The sequence below is a fragment of the Balaenoptera acutorostrata genome, chromosome 10 (genome assembly GCF_949987535.1).
Source record: "Balaenoptera acutorostrata chromosome 10, mBalAcu1.1, whole genome shotgun sequence".
NCBI classification, from domain to species: Eukaryota; Metazoa; Chordata; class Mammalia; order Artiodactyla; family Balaenopteridae; genus Balaenoptera; species Balaenoptera acutorostrata.
In genome coordinates, this window is record NC_080073.1 from 52,094,549 (window position 1) to 52,112,675 (window position 18,127).

Below are 18,127 nucleotides of genomic sequence, written 5' to 3' on the forward strand. Positions count from 1 at the left end.
AGATGCCTTCTGATTTCTCTTCTGCTTATGATAGTTTGCCTACCTTATATACCCGAAGATTGTATAACTGTTCTTTCAGATGTTTTTCTAATATCCACAGTGTTTTATTTTTATGTTTTCCATCCTTAATTCATCTTTAAAGATATCTTTAAAAATTTAGAAAACCACAGAATTTAATATGAAGTTATACATAATAATGGGTATGATAGGTAAACTTTTAGCTTGTATGTGTGAGCACAGATGTGCACCTGAGTGTATCTCAATTGACTGATTAATTTTATTAGGTATGCATGATGTTTATATGGAAAACATTTGGCAATCCTATTCTTAAAGGTTTAGAAATAGGGAGAAAGAGCTATTTGTGTCACAAAGTAAGTGTGATAATGTTAAAATATTGGAGATGGTGATGACTTAATGGTTGATCCTTTTGATTTTTTACTTTTGCATATGGATGAATATAGTTTCCAAATTTGGTTCTTTTAAAAATAGGCTTCTTAGTAGATAGTGGTAATGGTTGCCCAACATTTTGAATGTACTTATTGCCACTAAGTTGTATACTTTAAAATGGTTAAAATGGTAAATTTTATTTTAATGTGTATTTTGTGACAATTTTGAAAAGACTCCCTTAAAACTTTAAAATTTACTTACCTACTCATACATTATATGTCTGTTATGCATATAATTAAATCTATAATGTTCTTTTCCAGAAAGCTTTTTTGTTTGTTTGCATGTTTATTTATAAGATACATTTAATGCTGTTAAAATGTCTGAATATAATTATGAAATATAATGAAAAAATTTTTAATTTTGTTCCAATAGTGAAGTTTAGGTAGCTTTTTTTTGCACTGCCACTTTTTAACGTCAGTAATGAAAATTCTCTTTATTTCAGCTTAAGAAAATTCGATCATTGCTTGTTGCTGGAGCTGCACAATATGATGGCTTTTTCCAACATTTACGCTTGTTGGATGGAGCACTTAAACTTTCAGCTAAGGATCTTAGATCCCAGGTGGTTAGAGAAGCTTGCATTACTGTGGCGTAAGCATATTCTTTTTTGTGATAAGTATTTTTTATGAACGAATTTTGTACTCATTGATTCAGTGATTATTCAGTAAAGCACTAGCAGGATAACCCCAAAAAAGCATATATATGTTCCAAACATCATATATATAAGGATTAAATTTGTGTGATTAAAAAAAAATCTTTCTTAATAGCACTTTATACCAACCTTAAAATATGTTTATATGTCTAAAGTCTACTGGTGGATTTTTGGTCACTAACTCTGTGAGTATAAGAAGAAAATGAATGGGTCTGAGAACTGGCTATATGTAACTTTCTCTTTGCTAATTTGGATATTAAGCTTTTTATTTCTGATATTTTAGCAGTTGTCTTGGAATTATAACATGCATCATTAACTTATCAAAGTCTAAACCTATTTTGTATGTTTATATTTTTCTAAAATTTAAGGATGGTAGAACACTTAAACTCCTTTTACCACTTCTCCCGACCAGAATACTTTGTTGTGTATGTTGTTGTATTACTTTGAAGAGAGGGAACACAAAGATGCCTACTATTAATATTTATAATCTGGATTGTATTAGATGTCCTAGTCAAAACAGAATAAACAAACAAAAAACCCCTCAGGAAATAAAAACTATGAGGATTGCAAGAAAAGGAACAAAACTGCCCTTATTAACAAATGATATAACTATCCATGCAGAAAATGATAAGAATTGATAGATAAATTATTATAATTAAGGGAATATATAGCAAGATTGCTAGATACAAGTCAATATACCAAAATAATTGACTATCTCTTGATAACAAAACAAAACAAAAATCCACAAATTGTAACCTTCAAAAATAGTCCGTGATGGGAATTCTGCTTCTTGCCATGATGCAACAACTGGTACAGGATTAGCCCTCTTGCAGAAAACTGGAGAAAATATGTAAGACAACTGTGTACAGATGATGGACAGCAGGCAGAGCGGGAGTGTAATTCTTTTTTTTCTTTCTTTTTTTTTTAATTTATTTATTTATTTTTGACTGTGTTGGGTCTTCGTTTCTGTGCGAGGGCTTTCTCTAGTTGCGGCAAGTGGGGGCCACTCTTCATCGCGGTGCGCGGGCCTCTCACTCTCGCGGCCTCTCTTGTTGTGGAGCACGGGCTCCAGACGCGCAGGCTCAGTAGTTGTGGCTCACGGGCCCAGTTGCTCCGCGGCATGTGGGATCCTCCCGGACCAGGGCTCGAACCCGTGTCCCCTGCATTAGCAGGCAGACTCTCAACCACTGCGCCACCAGGGAAGCCCCCAGGAGTGTAATTCTTGAAACAAACAAGTCAGTTGAACAGTATGATCAGCACAGTTTTGACCTGGATGCATTTTCTGGACCGTGGAGAGGGAGGGAGAACCCAGGCAGAGCAAGGCAGTCTCACTGAGTTGAAGAAGAAACAGATTGGAGGTTCCGAAAGCTGAAGTGGCTAAAATTTGCAGTGCAGAACGCTGGAGAGGAGAGATATACAGAAAAAGAGTTATAGAAATCTGCATAGGGGATCCCATGAGTCTAGTTGAATACTAATCTGTGCATGTGAAAGATACAACTCCCTGAGGACTGGAAAGAACTGCTGGAAGCTATAAGATAAACAACAATTCCCAGAGTTCACCTGGGCCGGGAGAGGTTCAAGTTCTGACGAGCCAGACTGGAGAAACGTTGTTGAACACCCAGGGCATTCAGTAGAGACCCCAGAAAGGCTGTTGTATAGGAATAGGACTGTTCAGGCTACTCTGGAGGCTGAGTACTCTGCAGTACTCTCAGGCCACCCCTCCCAGTAAGCTTATAAAGATCAAGCTGATTTCAAAGTACATCACTGGCCTACCAGAACAAAACTCTTACACTCTTTAAAGGAAGACAGCAACATCCGGGCACAGGTGGCACCTCTCTGCTTCTGATTTGAGTTTCACATTGGAAAACTGAAGGTATAACTGAACACTAGTAAGTCAGTCTGAGTCTGAGTACCTCTTTGAACCAGGAACCTGAAATTCTGGAGCTAACTGTACCCCAACCATGTATTTTAGATAAGATATGTTATATAGAAATTAAATAATTCCACAAACATTGTCAGAACTGTAATTACAGCATTCTTCCTAAGTGTTTTACCCAAAATCATATTAAATTAATTAGCCTGGATTAGTTGTTTAACTACAAATTTGGAAAGAGAAGACAGACGTCCTTAGAGTCACCCAACTAATCAATGTATGGTAGAGTTCTATTTTCAATCAAGAATTCTGAAATCCTACACCAAAGATGTCAGGGAGTACTTGTGACCGAAATATTAATATTTCTCATTAATAGAAATAGAGGAGTACTGGGACTTCCCTGGTAGCGCAGTGGTTAAAAATCCGCCTGCGAATGCAGGGGACACGGGTTTGATCACTGGTCCGGGTAGATCCCACATGCCGCAGAGCAACTAAGCCCATGCACCACAACTACTGAGCCTGTGCTCTAGAGCCTGCGAGCCACAACTACTGAGCCTGCATGCCACAACTGCTGAAGCCCATGCGCCTAGAGCCCGTGCTCCACAACAAAAGAAGCCACCGCAATGAGAAACCCGCACATGCAATGAAGAGTAGTCCCCGCTCACCACAACTAGAGAAAGCCCGGATGCAGCAACGAAGACCCAACACAGCCAAAAATAAAATTTAAAAAAATAAAAAGAAAGAAATAGAGGAGTACTGATTTGGGAAAGATTTTACTTATTTGTCAAATATGTTGAATTTAAGATTGATATTGGGACATCAGAGTGGAAATATCCAATGGATAAAGACTAAAGTTAGTACAGTCAGAGCTGAGTGTTTTACCTGTCATGTTAATGGTTAAATTCTGAGATTAGATGACTTCTCCATTGCAAAGAGATGGTTAAAATGCCAAATTTCAACTTTGCACTCGACAGTAAAAGGACGGGGAAAAGAAGGAAGTAGGTAGTATCTGCACTTGCCTTTCTCTCTTTTGTTTTTCTGCCATTGGAACTGGTTAAAATAAAAATTTTGTTAATTCAGTAAAAGAATATTTTAAAATTGTATGGTCCTACCTATATTTAATGTTAAACTATTTTTTTTAAAAACATTTTTCTGTCTTCCTTTATAGCCATCTTTCAACAGTTTTGGGAAACAAGTTTGATCATGGAGCTGAAGCCATTGTACCTACACTTTTTAATCTCGTCCCCAATAGTGCAAAAGTCATGGCAACTTCTGGATGTGCAGCAATCAGATTCATAATTCGGGTAAGTTCTTTTCTTTTCCTTTCTTTTCTTTTGTTCTCTTTTATTTTTTCTATCTTTCTCTCTGTGTGTTTGTCCACCTCTCTGTCGGTATGTCTCTCTCTCAGTGTACTTAAATAAATCATTGGTATTTTTTTAAACCCCAAAGGAAAATTACTTTTGAATTATTTTTCTGATAATAAAAGTAATACACAGTTATTATTGAACATTTAAATAGTACAGAGGATTACAAAGTAAACATGCTTGCATACAGAATATAATAGACATAATATTCATGTATGTGTGTGAGTGTGTGTGTGTGTGTGTATAACCACATTATAGGTGGTAGCAGGCAAATGTAAAACAATAAAAAAGTTATAGACAGTGGTAAAAGATGACAGACAAATTCTTAATATTTCTCATCATCCACATCTTGAAGGTGCCCAAAAGAACAGAGTTAAAAAAAATAAATCTTCCACACTTGAATTCTGCTCTTCTGCAACTAACCACTCTAGCCATTCAGTATGTACTTTTCCAAACTTCTGTTCTTGCCTATACAAACTATATTTACTACAAAATGTAAATGTAGCATTTGTATTTTACATATGTGTAAAAATAATGTTTTTTTACACTTTTTAAACTTCATGTACTTGGGCAGCTTCCCTTGTCCATACAAATAATTCTTTTTAATGTCTAAATCAGTTCTCTATTAAAGAACATAATATTAAATTGTCCTCACCATTCTTCTCCCTGAGGTTTATGAAGTTCTTTCTTTCCACCCTTTACCAACATTGTGCATTATTAGTATCTTAAAGGTTTTAAAAATTTAATAATTGAAATATTATTTCATATTCTACTTCGCATTTCTTGGATTATTATAGACATTAGGTTTTTTTTTTTCCTTTAATAGTTTTTCTTTGGATTGCCAGTTTATACTTTGTGCATTTTTTTCCTCACTTATTTCTAAGGCCTTTTTTATACGTTATAAGGACAGTCAGCCCTCCTTATCCATGGGTTCTGCATCTGTGGATTCAACCAACCTCAGATCAAAAATATTTGGGGGGAAAAAAATCCCAGAGAGTTCCAAAAAGCAAAACTTGAATTTGCCTCCTGCTGGCATCTATTTATATAACATTTACAGTAATTACAACTATTTACTTATAATTTACATTGTATTAACTATAATAAGTAATCTAGAGATGACTTAAAGTATACAGGAGGATGTGTGTAGGTTTTATAAAAATATTGCACCATTTTATATAAGGGACTTGAGCATCCACAGATTTGGGGATCCTCCCAGGGTCTTGGAACCACCCCTGTGGACACTGATGGATGACTGTAAATTAATTCTATGTTGCAAATATTTTGTGCCAGTTTGTCAATTCTTCAAATATTGTTTAAGTTATCATTTGTTATATATAGAAATTTGAAATTTTTTTGCTTTGAGACAATGCTCCTTTTGTGGTTTTGTTATAGTTAAAACAACCTTCCTCATTTCTCAATTATAAAAATATTCAATTGTTTAAAACTTTCATGATTTTGTTTCTTAGGTTTAGATCTAACTCAATTTTATTTCTGTGTGAAATACAGGTATCTAACTTCATTTTCCCCCAAATACAAAGCCATTTGACCCAGTGGCATGTAGTGAATTACAGTTCAGTCTTTTCTTAAAATACCACTGTTTTCATGTAGTAAATTTCCATAAACATATGGGTCTATTTTTTAAATGCCTTTTCAGTTTCTTTGATCAGTTTGTCCTCTCCTGTTAAGTGATGTTTTTTTCTAATACTGCTGTACCAGAAGGTTTTTTCAGCAATTAAATCCAGTGCCTATGAAGAAATCTATGAATCTATCTATGGAAATGTTCGTTTCTTTCTGTTTTAATATTTTTGTAAGCTTCACTAAATCTGGCACCTTCATAACAGTGTTCAAAAATAGTGGAAATTATTGAAATCTTTGTTTTATCCCTGAGTTTAATGGGAGTACTTTAAATATGATGTCTGGGATAACTTTCTCGATACTTTACATTAGGTTATGAGAATTTCCTCCTATTTCTATTTTGCTAAATTTTGGTCAACAATAGATGTGGAATCTTGTCAAATATCCCTTTAATATCTTTAGAAATGGTTCTCTTTTCATTTATCCATTGTACATTCATGAGCTAAATTCTGCTTGGCCATTGTACCTTATGATGCTGCTAGATGCAGTTGGCTAATTAAGATTTTGGTATTTACTTAATATAAGTCTTTTGTAGAATTTTCTGTAATTTTTTGGTTTAACATATTTTGTTATTAGGGTTTGCTGACTCGAAGTTATCCAGTAACATTTCTAGTGGTTTAGACTGGGCTTTCTTGCATCTCTTTTTGAAGTATTCTTGGTTATTTGTGTTTTCTCAGAATATCTATTTCATATAGATTTTAAGACTCCTTGGCATGAGGTTGTATACTGTTAATTTAAAAAAAAGTTTCTTCCACTGTGGTTATATTGCCATTTTTTCTTATTATATTATTATATGTTCTTTTAAAAAAAAAAAAAACACTTGCTAGAGGTATTGTTATGGATTTTTTTATAAGCTTCAAGTTTGTTTTATTGGTACCAATGGGGTTCTTTAATTTTTTCTAGTTCTTTAGTTTCTACATTTGTGTTTCTTAATTCCTTTCTTTGACTTGCTGTGGCTTTTACCTCTTTTTTTCCCCCTAGATTTTTGTGGTATATCCTTAGATAATTTGTCATAGTTTTTGTTGTTTAATATTACAACACTTTCTTATTATAATGTTTTCTTCTGAGTTTGGCATTAGCAGCATCCAGTGACTTAGATTTATCACATTCTCTTTATTTTATAATTCTCAATCATTTGTAATTTCCATTTCAACTTTCTCTTTGAATTATATAAGGATATTGTTTGCATTTTCAGATGGTTCTTTTGTTCTTATCATTTTGTAATCTCATGATATTCTGATCATACAATTTGGTTGTACAATTTCTTCTTCATTGAATCACCTGAATTTTGTTAGTATCCTAATACATCATAAATTTAGATAGATAGTCTTTTAGTATTTGCAAAATATGGAATTCATTTATAGGGTACTTTATTCATTACTAAATCTAGTTTGTTTATTATTCAAATTCTTCATGGTCTCATTTTTTAAAAAGCTGCTTTATCTGGCAAATTCTGATTCTAGTTTTTATCAACTTTATTTTCCTAACAATTCTTGCTTCATGTACTTTATGTATGGTGAAAGTTTTTGACTACTACCATCTTGAAATAGTATTTTTTCTTTCCTATCTTTTCTGTTTTATGTTCATTGTATTTGCTCCTTACCTATTTCATTATTTTCTTAGAAGTTTCTTACTCATTGTCAGTGTCAGGAATAAAACCTCTGTTTTACTTCCACAGCCTTTTAAAAAGTATATATTTTATCTTATTCATGTCATTTTTTCCCCTTAACCATTAAATTAAATTGAGCCAAAGACATTTTCATTTTCAGCAATTGAAATTAATTGCTTTTTTTTTTTTTGCTGCCTTTATTCCTGCCCAATCTTTATTAGGAAACTCTTCCCATTTAAAATTTTTCTGTGATTTTAGTGTGTTCTCAATTTTCATATATATTTATCTTTGCGTATTTCAAAATGGCTTTTCTTTGCCCTTTTACAGGAACTCAAAAACTGGACTTCAGGTTCACATTTCTTTTCCCTCAGAATTGTGTCCTTTTCACTCAATTGTTTTCTTAACTTTTTATTGTCTCTAGAATAAGTTAGATATCATTTGATTTTTTAATTTAAAACAAAACACCACCTTAGGAAGCTTTATAGAAGAGTCTCTGTGTCAGGAGTTCCCTCATGGCAGGCCTTGGAGTAGATCATCTTTCATTAGTGCTTTCTTTACATAGTGGAGCCAGATTTCTGACTAAAATGAAGTTTCCTTAAATTTATGTTAGTTTTCATGGATCATTTATTTGTTGCTTCTGTTTGTCATTTATCATTTCCTAAATATTTTTTTGTTTTCTGTCTTACAGCTGTATATGTTCTCAGGAAAAATTCCTTTAAATTCTACTTACTATCTTATGATCTCACTGAAAATACAAATCGGGTGTTTTGTTGTTGTTGTTTTACATTATTTCCTGTTTTCTATATTTTGTTTCCCAGGTTCTGACTTGGTGTTTGGTTGAATGCATCATCTGTAATTGTGAGGGTCACTTTTTATTTTCCTTTGGTATAGCTCCCCCGAGTGTGGTGTAACAATAGTTAGGTTAGTCTTTTGCCCCATCCCTGCCACTGTGTTGGATGTGGGTTAATCAGTCAGCAGTAGGGTTTTGAGGAGGTTATGAGAGAGGAGGAAGAAGGTAGGTGAGACCTCCTATGTAGTATGTTGTGGCTAGGGAGTCTCCTTGGGCTTTAACGCCACAGTACTGTTTGGGGATGGGTTCTTCTGGATGCTCTAAGGGAGCCGGCTCCGCAGAGCCCTTCCACGCTGAATGTAACAGTTGAATAATATGCAGGTCAGCACTGTGTTGCATTATCCTCATTTGAACAACTTCAGGCCTGTGGGTGGTTTCCCTCTGTAGGAACTGAGAAAAGCTTTCCCTCTAATTTTGGTTGAGTTAGTTGAGGCACACACTGATGTGCCATTCACGTTCTCCTTCACTGAAGACTTGTTTCCCCAGGACTGGAAGCAATGTGGGCAGCCAGTCTTCAGCTGCCAGCCTCTTCCAGGGTTGCCTCAGCTTGCAGAGAGCTGCCTTTCCCAAGGTCTTGCCCCTTCCTGGTTACGGCCCACGTCTAATAACTGATTGATGTGGAAGTATAGCGCTGTGGCTATCTTAGACCAATTTGAGACTACTCTGAAGGACCATTTTAGCTCCAGAGCTCCCCAAAGCTTCGGCTTCGGGCAAAGATGTCCTTGGGCCGTATCACAGATTGATTTCTTCTTCTGCTCACTCCTGCTTCCTTCTCCTGCCTTCCACCGGTGTTGATCCCAAGAGCACTTCTTAATATCCTGAATGTTAAACTCCATCATAGAGCCTGCCTCCTAGAGAACCCAACCCGTACCATTAGCTCAGAAGAAAAATAGGAGATTTAAAACATCAAATACGTATGCTTAGGTTACTGTTTTATTCTTATGTCAATTATGAACTTTTTAGTGTTTGCGTCACTAAAGAAGAACATAAGAATTACTAATAGAAACCAGAAGGTTGTATATACTGACCTTTACCTGAATTCTAGAGAGCTGTGGTTCAGCCAGGATGAAAGTTCAATTAAAATCACGATTTCAAAGTGCATTCCCAGTAGTTAATGTAGATTCACTCTGATAACCTGCTTTGATGACATAGCAGTTACTGTCTTCTCCAGCAGTAGCAGTACGTCAGAAAATAAGACCAGTACATGCCTGGTCCCTCTTAGTGCTCCATCCCCCCAAAGTACACTGTCCTAACAGTTCTCTGTAGGTATACAATTAACTTGTCTTTATTATTTAATATTACAATCACATCTGCCCTTCTGAAACTATATCATTACTATTACTTTAATTTGGGGAAACTTTTTGACTGGTCTTAATTTCTTTCAAAATCTGATTTTATGGTATTTTTGTTCTGTTGTAATATAGCTAAATACTTGAATGCAAGGCAAATAGAAGAAGAGATTATGTAAAGTACACAGTATTTTTCAACCTCTTCTAAAATATCTTTTTCAGCATACTCATGTACCCAGACTTATACCTTTAATAACAAGCAATTGCACATCAAAATCAGTTCCTGTAAGGAGGTAAGTTTTGAAAAAACTTAGTATAGCTTTATGTTGAATATTGCATTATGTTTAATTCTTAGTTGGGTGCAAAAATTAGTTGTCATCAATTTCTTGCCTTCTAGAAACCTTATTAAAATTTTTTAATCTTATGTCATATAAGGGAAAAAGGAACAAAGTGCTTGTTATGACTATGCACATTTCTCAGTTTTATCCTATTAAGGTTTGGTTTATTTGGGCCACTAGTTGTTTGGTTTTCAGAGAGTATGGAGTCTAGAGTTAGCCCTTACCTAGAGTCCTACAACTGTGACTGATTGTCCTACCTCAGGCAGTTATTTTAACAGCCCTGAATCTCAGTGTCTTCGTATGTCAGTGGGGCTAATAATGTGGACCCCATGGAGTTGTGAGGGTTAAATGAGAAACACAATGGTAGAATTGAACATAGTGTTTGGCACAGAGTATGCAGCCATAACACGTCAGTCTGTCAGTATCTCTCTCTCTCCTTATGGTTTCTACAATCTTTAATATCATCACTATCTCCATGAATAATAAAGACAGCAAAAACAAGATTTGTGCATTGGATATTTAAGAAAATTGTAAAGAACTCTTCCCCCTTATTTGTTTGATAAATATGTTTATTTAAGTACTTTGAATGTTAGGAAAAATAAGACATCATTATTACCTGTAAGTGATTCAGAGTTTTGGGACAGTTGTTTAATTACCTCTCTCTTATGTCAGGGGTCGGCAGACAACAGCCCACTGGTCAAATCTGTCCAACAGTCTAGTTTTGTATGGCCCACAAGCTAAGACTGTTTTTTACGTTTTTGAAGGGTAGTTAAAAAGGGGGAAAGAAAAATATATAAAATAGAGACTATGTGGTTCTCAAAGTTTAAAATATTTACTGCCTAAAATATTTACTATCTGGCCCTTTACAGAAAAGGTTTACCAATCTCTGTCTTACACTGAAGAAAATGGTAATTGGAGAAATAGGAATGTGACAGAGAAGAGGAAGTCAGGAAATGCATCAGAAAATTACCTTGAAAATGGGGAGCAATTCAATACCTGTAAGGGAAAAGAGTGGGATATAATGTACGCAGAGATGGAAAGCTATGGTGTGTGCTGCAGAGCCATCGGACAGGCCACTGAGGCCAGAACACATGATAAATGGGAGGATTCAGTAGGAAAAGAGGCTGACTGAGGGGAAGAAGGGGATAGATTGAAGTCAAAGTATAGAGGGCTTTGAATGTCAGGAAGAGAAATTTTGATATTGTTCCATTAGCAGTTTTTGGTGAGGAGGTAATGTCATCCATCCTAGTTTTTATTTCAGCTACGAACAGCAATTAAAAAGAGACAATGAGAAGCACTGGTTTAATTAAGTAGGACTTCTTACAGCTCATGTAAGAGAGGCAGGGTCCGAACTAGAGCTGTATTTATGATAATTGATTGAAGGAGGTTTTATTCAATAAATTCAGGAGATTTCAGATATAGAAATGAGTCTTGATAATTGGATATGGATGAGGAAGGTGATGTCAAGTGCTTCAGACTGTGATCTCTAGAGTCAGAACGCCGGGGTTTAAGGCCGTGCTCTATCACTTTGGGCAAATTAATTTAACCTCCATGTTTCTCTTTTTTCTAATCTGTATCATATGGGCTCCAAGAGTAGAATTGAGAGGGTAAGAATTAAATTTGTTGTTTTGTATCAGTATGTAGTGTTTGAGTTGACACTCACTGCCTGTGTAGAGATGTCTGTGAGCTGGTTGACACTGACTTAATGGCTGAATTGAAGAACCAGTGCTGGAGATAAAGAACTAGGTGTGAGAAGTACAGCTGATAGAGCTAAGGGTACAGGTGATACTGCCCAAGAAAAGACTATAAAAGGGAAGTGGGCTGAGATCAGCACTAACCAGGTGAACACCTATGTAAGGGTAGGTGGAGGGAAAGTGTTAATAAAGGAAGAAAAACAGGGCAGAGCTGTGTCGTCAGATGCCAAGAAAGAACAAAAGCTCAAGAATGAGACAGTTGAAGAAGTTGAGAACCAGAAGGCTAAGGAGAAAACACCAAATACTTGATTAAGAATCATTTACAGGGCTTCCCTGGTGGCGCAGTGGTTGAGAGTCTGCCTGCTAATGCGGGGGACACGGGTTCGAGCCCTGGTCTGGGAAGATCCCACATGCCACGGAGCAGCTGGGCCCGTGAGCCACAATTGCTGAGCCTGCGCGTCTGGAGCCTGTGCCCCGCGACGGGAGGGGCCGCGATAGAGAAAGGCCCGCGCACCGCGATGAAGAGCGGTCCCCGCACCGCGATGAGGAGTGGCCCCCGCTTGCCGCAACTGGAGAAAGCCCTCGCACGAACCGAAGACCCAACACAGCCAAAAATAAATAAATAAATAAATAAATAAATAAATAAATAAGAAAATCCTTTAAAAAAAAAAAAAAAAAAAAAAAAAAAAAAAAAAAGAATCATTTACATATATATTTAAGGGAACAAATGTAGAAATGGAAGATCCGTCGCAGCTTTCTTGGTCACCATTGTATGTCTTCAGTTTCTAGTACGCAGTAGGTGTTTGGTAAAATATCTTTTAAATTAAGTTAAATTGTATATTTGACAAACATTTTAAGTTAAAATTATGGGGAACCCTTAAGGTCTTTTTGAACTATTAAGCATAGGAATAGTTGGAGCCTTAAATAAGTTAAGTGGGACTTCCCTGGTGGCACAGTGGTTAAGAATCTGCCTGCCAATGCAGGGGACACGGGTTCGAGCCCTCGTCCGGGAAGATCCCACATGCCACGGAGCAACTAAGCCCGTGTGCCACAACTACTGAGCCTGCACTCTAGACCCCGTGAACCACAACTACTGAGCCCGTGAGCCACAACCATGGAAGCCTGTGTGCCTAGAGCCCGTGCTCCGCAACAAGAGAAGACACTGCAATGAGAAGCCTGTGCACTGCAATGAAGAGTAGCCCCTGCTTGCCGCAACTAGAGAAAGACCGTGCCCAGCAACAAAGACCCAATGCAGCCAAAACTAAATAAATAAAGAAATTTATTTTTTAAATTAATAAATTAATTATTTGACAGTAAAGATATCTAAAAACATGTCTTATGCTTTAATTTAGGGGGCAAAGTGGAATATTATAGAAGAAAGTGTTAATTAACATTTAGTTATAAATTAATATAACTTATTATATTGTTATGACATTTAGTTATAATTAACTTTTATTTTTCAGGCGTTCATTTGAATTTTTAGATTTGTTGTTACAGGAGTGGCAGACTCATTCATTGGAAAGGTATGCATTGACTATTCCTCTCCCACCACCCTCCCCTCCCCATTGTCACCGGTTCTTTAGAAATTGATGTGACTGGTTTTGCATTATTTCTCATTTTGCTTTTAAAGTTATTAGCACTGATTTTCCCTTAAAGCTGTGGTGCTGCTCTTATTCATTACAGCTATGATTTTCTTCTTTGTGGGGTGAGTGAGGGTCTCTTAGTAAATGGGTTACATAAGGTGTTCCAGGTTAAATTGGGCAAATATTTTAAAATGTATTTCTAGTCACGTGAGATAGGTTTCCTGAGGTGCAATTAATCAAGTAATGAATGATTTAAGATAGAAGAAAGGCACTTCCTTTCAGAGGAAAGAGATTAAAAAAGTGAAAGAGGAATTTCCTGGTGGTCCAGTGGTTAGGACTTGGCGCTTTCACTGCCAGGGCCCGGGTTCGATCCCTGGTCAGGGAACTAAGATCCTGCAAGCCTCGCTGTGCGGCCATTAAAAAAAAAGGTGAGAGAGATTTGTTGGAAAGTTTTTCCACACCAGTTGTCAGGTGTCATTGGTCAAGTATACACTGGGCAGCGTCTAGTGAAGCTCTGAGATGAACAAGAGGAAAATGTTGGTCACTGGCTATTTGCATGGTTGTATTTCTCATTAATTTCAAGTTTGAAGCTTGGGATATACATGCATTTATGTTGAACACGTTGCTGATTTTCCATTCTCATGGAAATCATTAAATCTATTCATAACCCATTTCTAAAAAATAGAATTTGTTGTTTACTGCAGGCATGACATAATTCCAAATTTTCTTTAAGTTCTTTTGTGGCAGCTGCTATTCAGTTTGGTTAAATTATAACTGATCGTACTATTAGCAAGTAATTTTATACATTGGTAGATTAGTGAGGAACCACACAAAAGGTTTTTTTAAATTCATAAAAAATTTGAGATTTGAGTGCTATATGTCTGGACTCCATCTAAAAATAATTATGTCCAGGTTTATAATGTTTGACTTGTCAGAAGGAAACCATACATGAATGAAATGTATGGGATGGATTATTAGGAAATCTTGCAATCTTAGATTTATTATTGTGTACTAATTATCTTTTTATCTCCCTTGCCCCTTTGTGATTGATGCATAATGTATAGGCAGTATCATTTATGGTGAAATACATAGTTTTACACATGAATCTAAAGGTGTTTTATTTTATAGACATGCAGCCGTCTTGGTTGAAACTATTAAGAAGGGAATTCATGATGCTGATGCTGAGGCCAGAGTGGAGGCAAGAAAGTAAGACTATAATGTATTTTTTGACAGTTTAAACATACTTTGGTCTTTTCTTTGACAGGAATTATATTGGGAGAATGAAAATATCATTCAGGTGTCCCAAGTATTCTATTTGATTAGCTCTTTAGTAAAATGGAGGTTGATTTTTCTCCATTAAATCTGTACTGGGTGTCTTAACAGTTCACGTAGCATTGTCATTTGTACATTCAACAGTATTCCTGTTCCATCATAACATACTCACTTTTGCTGTGAATAAAAATAACTAATTTATTGAACATTTAATATGTACCTGATACTGTGTAGGGCAGTAGGTATATGTTATTTTCTAATCCTTAAAATGATCCCACAAAGGTGCTATCTCCTTATATTGGCAACTGAAGTTTGGAGATTTGGGAGTTTACCCAAGGCCACACAGGCCGTAAGGATTACAGCCAGCTTTTGAACTGAGATCTCCTTTTCTCAAAAGCTTGCCATCTTTCTACCAAAACTTGTTAAATATAGAAAGTATTCTACTTGGCACATTGTGGGTGTATTAAAAACCTATGGGGGACTTCCCTGGTGGCACAGTGGTTAAGAATCCACCTGCCAACGCAGGGGACACAGGTTCGATCCCTGGTCCAGGAAGATCCCACGTGCTGAGCAGCAGCTAAGCCCATGTGCCACAACTACTGAGCCTGAGCTCTAGAGCCCACGAGCCACAACTACTGAAGCCCACATGCCTAGAGCCCTGCTCTGCAACAAGAGAAGCCACTGCGAGGAGAAGCCTGCGCACTGCAAAGAAGAGTAGCTCCCACTTGCCGCAACTAGAGAAAGCCTGTGTGCAGCAATGAAGACCCAACGCCGCCAAAAATAAATTTAAAAATTAAAAAAAAAAAACCTATGGGCTTAAAAACCTTTGTTCTTCTTGAACGTACACATTTTACGGTTAATGTCTAATAATGCAAAGTTGTTACTTTTTGTTGTTTGTTCATTTGTTTTACAGGACTTACATGGGTCTTAGAAACCACTTTCCTGGTGAAGCTGAAACACTGTATAATTCCCTTGAGCCATCTTATCAGAAGAGTCTTCAAACTTACTTAAAGAGTTCTGGCAGTGTAGCATCTCTTCCACAATCAGACAGGTCCTCATCTAGCTCACAAGAAAGTCTCAAGTAAGGTCATATAAATGATAATTACTGATTTCTTTGTCTCTCCAGCTCCACAAAGTTCCTTAAGTTGGATGGTTGAATATCTGATTGCTTTCACTTGAAGCCTTTTTGAAAGAATGATGACTGAATGTGCTTATTTTCTTTGGTCTGTTTTCTCAGGGGTTGGATTACATACTTGTATAACTTCTCGTTAGGTAAAGAGTATAGGGATTCAAATTTTGTTTGAATATGTTCAAACATATTTTGTTAGAATATGTTCATGTCTGTGAAAAAGATTGGAAAGCATTAATTTGTATACTTTTCTTAATACCTGGAAAATAGTCAATATAGTAAGTAGCCCATTTCTAGGACATTGTAGTGGAAGAGTTATAACGGAGATTCAGAAGTCATCTTCAGAACTCTTACACAGCACTGTGACTGGTAAAAACTCCACTGCTTTCTTTCCTCGCCTCTTGCATGGTTTAAGATTTCAGCAGATCCCTCAAAGGGGCAAAATTATCTAGTATCTGACCCACTTCTCTGTAACTCCTCTCATCATTATGTTGGCTACCTCAAACCCTTGCTGCCTTGGCTTACCCCTATTTTCTGTTTCTCTAGCCCTATGAGACTGCTAAGATCCCTAGCAGTGGCCACAAGTATCTGAAGATTTCCCCAGGGAAGAGCAGCTCACAGAATGTCAGTTTACCTCCCTGTAATTCCTATCTCTTTAGGACCTTAACCCCACAAAGATTGCTGTTTGCCTTTGCAACTCTCTGGTACAGAACTGGGACTGGGAGGCACCTAGGGCACAAAATTCAAGGAAGCACTCACAGGGTCTTGTGAGTACTGTACTAAATAAAAGTTCAGTGACTTACATGTTTTCGGAGTAAAAGCAGATATGATTTGATTTTAAAAAACAATTCTTGTAGGAATAATTACCTATTTAAACTTCTCTTTAAATTTGTGATAAATCCTTCACCTCAAATGAGCTTTGTTGCTTTTTTTCCCTTTACTTTAATTTACTATACTCAAACTTTAAAGTGTATATGAATCACCTGGAGATCATGTTAAAATGCAGAATCTGATTCAGTAAATCTGGGATGGGACCTGAGATTTTGCATTTTTTACCTACCCCTGGGTGATGTCAATGCTTTTTGTCTATGGACCATACTTTGAATAGCAAGGATCTAAACAAGATATTTTCTTACTCTAGTAGAACATCTTTAAACATAAACAAACAACTTTAAAATCTGTGGACTTGAAGTGGTCTGCCTCAACCTATTAGAGTAACAATTTTAGGGGACAATTATAAAAGTAATATAATACTGGGTTTAATAACCAACTACCAAATTTACCATTTGATAATAATAACTTAAAGAATGTTTTTCAGCACTCTGTCATTAACCTCTCTTCCCCTTACCTTTAAAATTTGTAGACAGGGAATTCCCTGGCGGTCCAGTGGTTAGGACTCCATGCTCTCACTGCCGAGGGCCTGGGTTCAATCCCTGGTCAGGGAACTAAAACTCCCACAAGCCACACAGCGTGGCAGATAGATAGATAGATACATAGATAGATATACTTTCCAGACTCTCTCGCATACTTAGATATTTATTTATGGGCTTCAGAGTACCATAGTAATTAAAGATAAATAATCAAAAGAGATATTAAAGGAGGCAGTGGATTCTTTGAGTTGATTCTAGGTGTTTTGCTTTCTAATCATACATGTTATCCTCAACAGTAGTCCTTAGCTTTGTTTCTGTTGCCCCATGCAGTAACACTTAATAGAACTGCTATAGATGGTGTTATACCTACAGGGTAACTGCACGAGTTACCAATGGCCACAACCATTATGACTTCGGTGAGACAGGCCTTGGTTACACTGAATCCCCTGTGTACTAGCAATAATACTACCTTTCTCTCCCTCTAAGTAAAATATCTCAGAATAGAAGTGTTGGAGAGTGCTATTATTGAGTTCCCTGTGGTAGTGTGTGCTGAGGACCAGAGTGGACAACAGCAACCTGGTCCCTGTTTCTGTAGAGCTTACAGTCTTTATTCAATGCTAGTTATTTCATTTTTGCTTCACAGCTAACTTAGATACCATTGATATATGACAACAACTGTTCTAAAGTGATTTGTAAAAGGAAAATTGAAATCAGAAATACGTCTCAACTCTTCGGAAAACTCAATGGTATTTCATTAATTTTTGTCAGAGGAGTGATAAATTATGTCATCTTACTAAAAGTATTTCTTTTTACCTTGCAGCCGCCCTTTTTCTTCCAAATGGTCTACAGCAAACCCATCAACTGTTGCTGGAAGAGGTAAATTGCCTTTTTAACTAAGAGTCATAGCATATTTTACTTAATAGAGTAAAAGTGACTTTATAAATAAAGTAAAAGTTACTATGTAAAAAGATATTCTCACTCTGGGTCACATCAAGGGTTGAAAAGTTTAAAACACAAAGTTACAC

The 18,127-nt window shown here is 36.4% G+C and overlaps 1 protein-coding gene across 23 annotated transcripts in view; it reads left to right on the forward strand.

Moving 5' to 3' along the window:
- The window catches only part of CLASP2 (cytoplasmic linker associated protein 2), a 179,220-nt gene that overhangs the window by 74,963 nt on the left and 86,130 nt on the right, over positions 1-18,127 (forward strand). For all 23 annotated transcript variants that reach the window (XM_057554500.1, XM_007191510.3, XM_057554501.1 and 20 more), the window contains 7 exons: positions 890-1,035; positions 4,138-4,273; positions 9,939-10,009; positions 13,212-13,271; positions 14,460-14,537; positions 15,517-15,684; positions 17,923-17,978. In XM_057554500.1, coding sequence (XP_057410483.1) covers positions 890-1,035; positions 4,138-4,273; positions 9,939-10,009; positions 13,212-13,271; positions 14,460-14,537; positions 15,517-15,684; positions 17,923-17,978 — 715 coding nt within the window. The remainder of the gene's footprint in view (positions 1-889; positions 1,036-4,137; positions 4,274-9,938; positions 10,010-13,211; positions 13,272-14,459; positions 14,538-15,516; positions 15,685-17,922; positions 17,979-18,127) is intronic.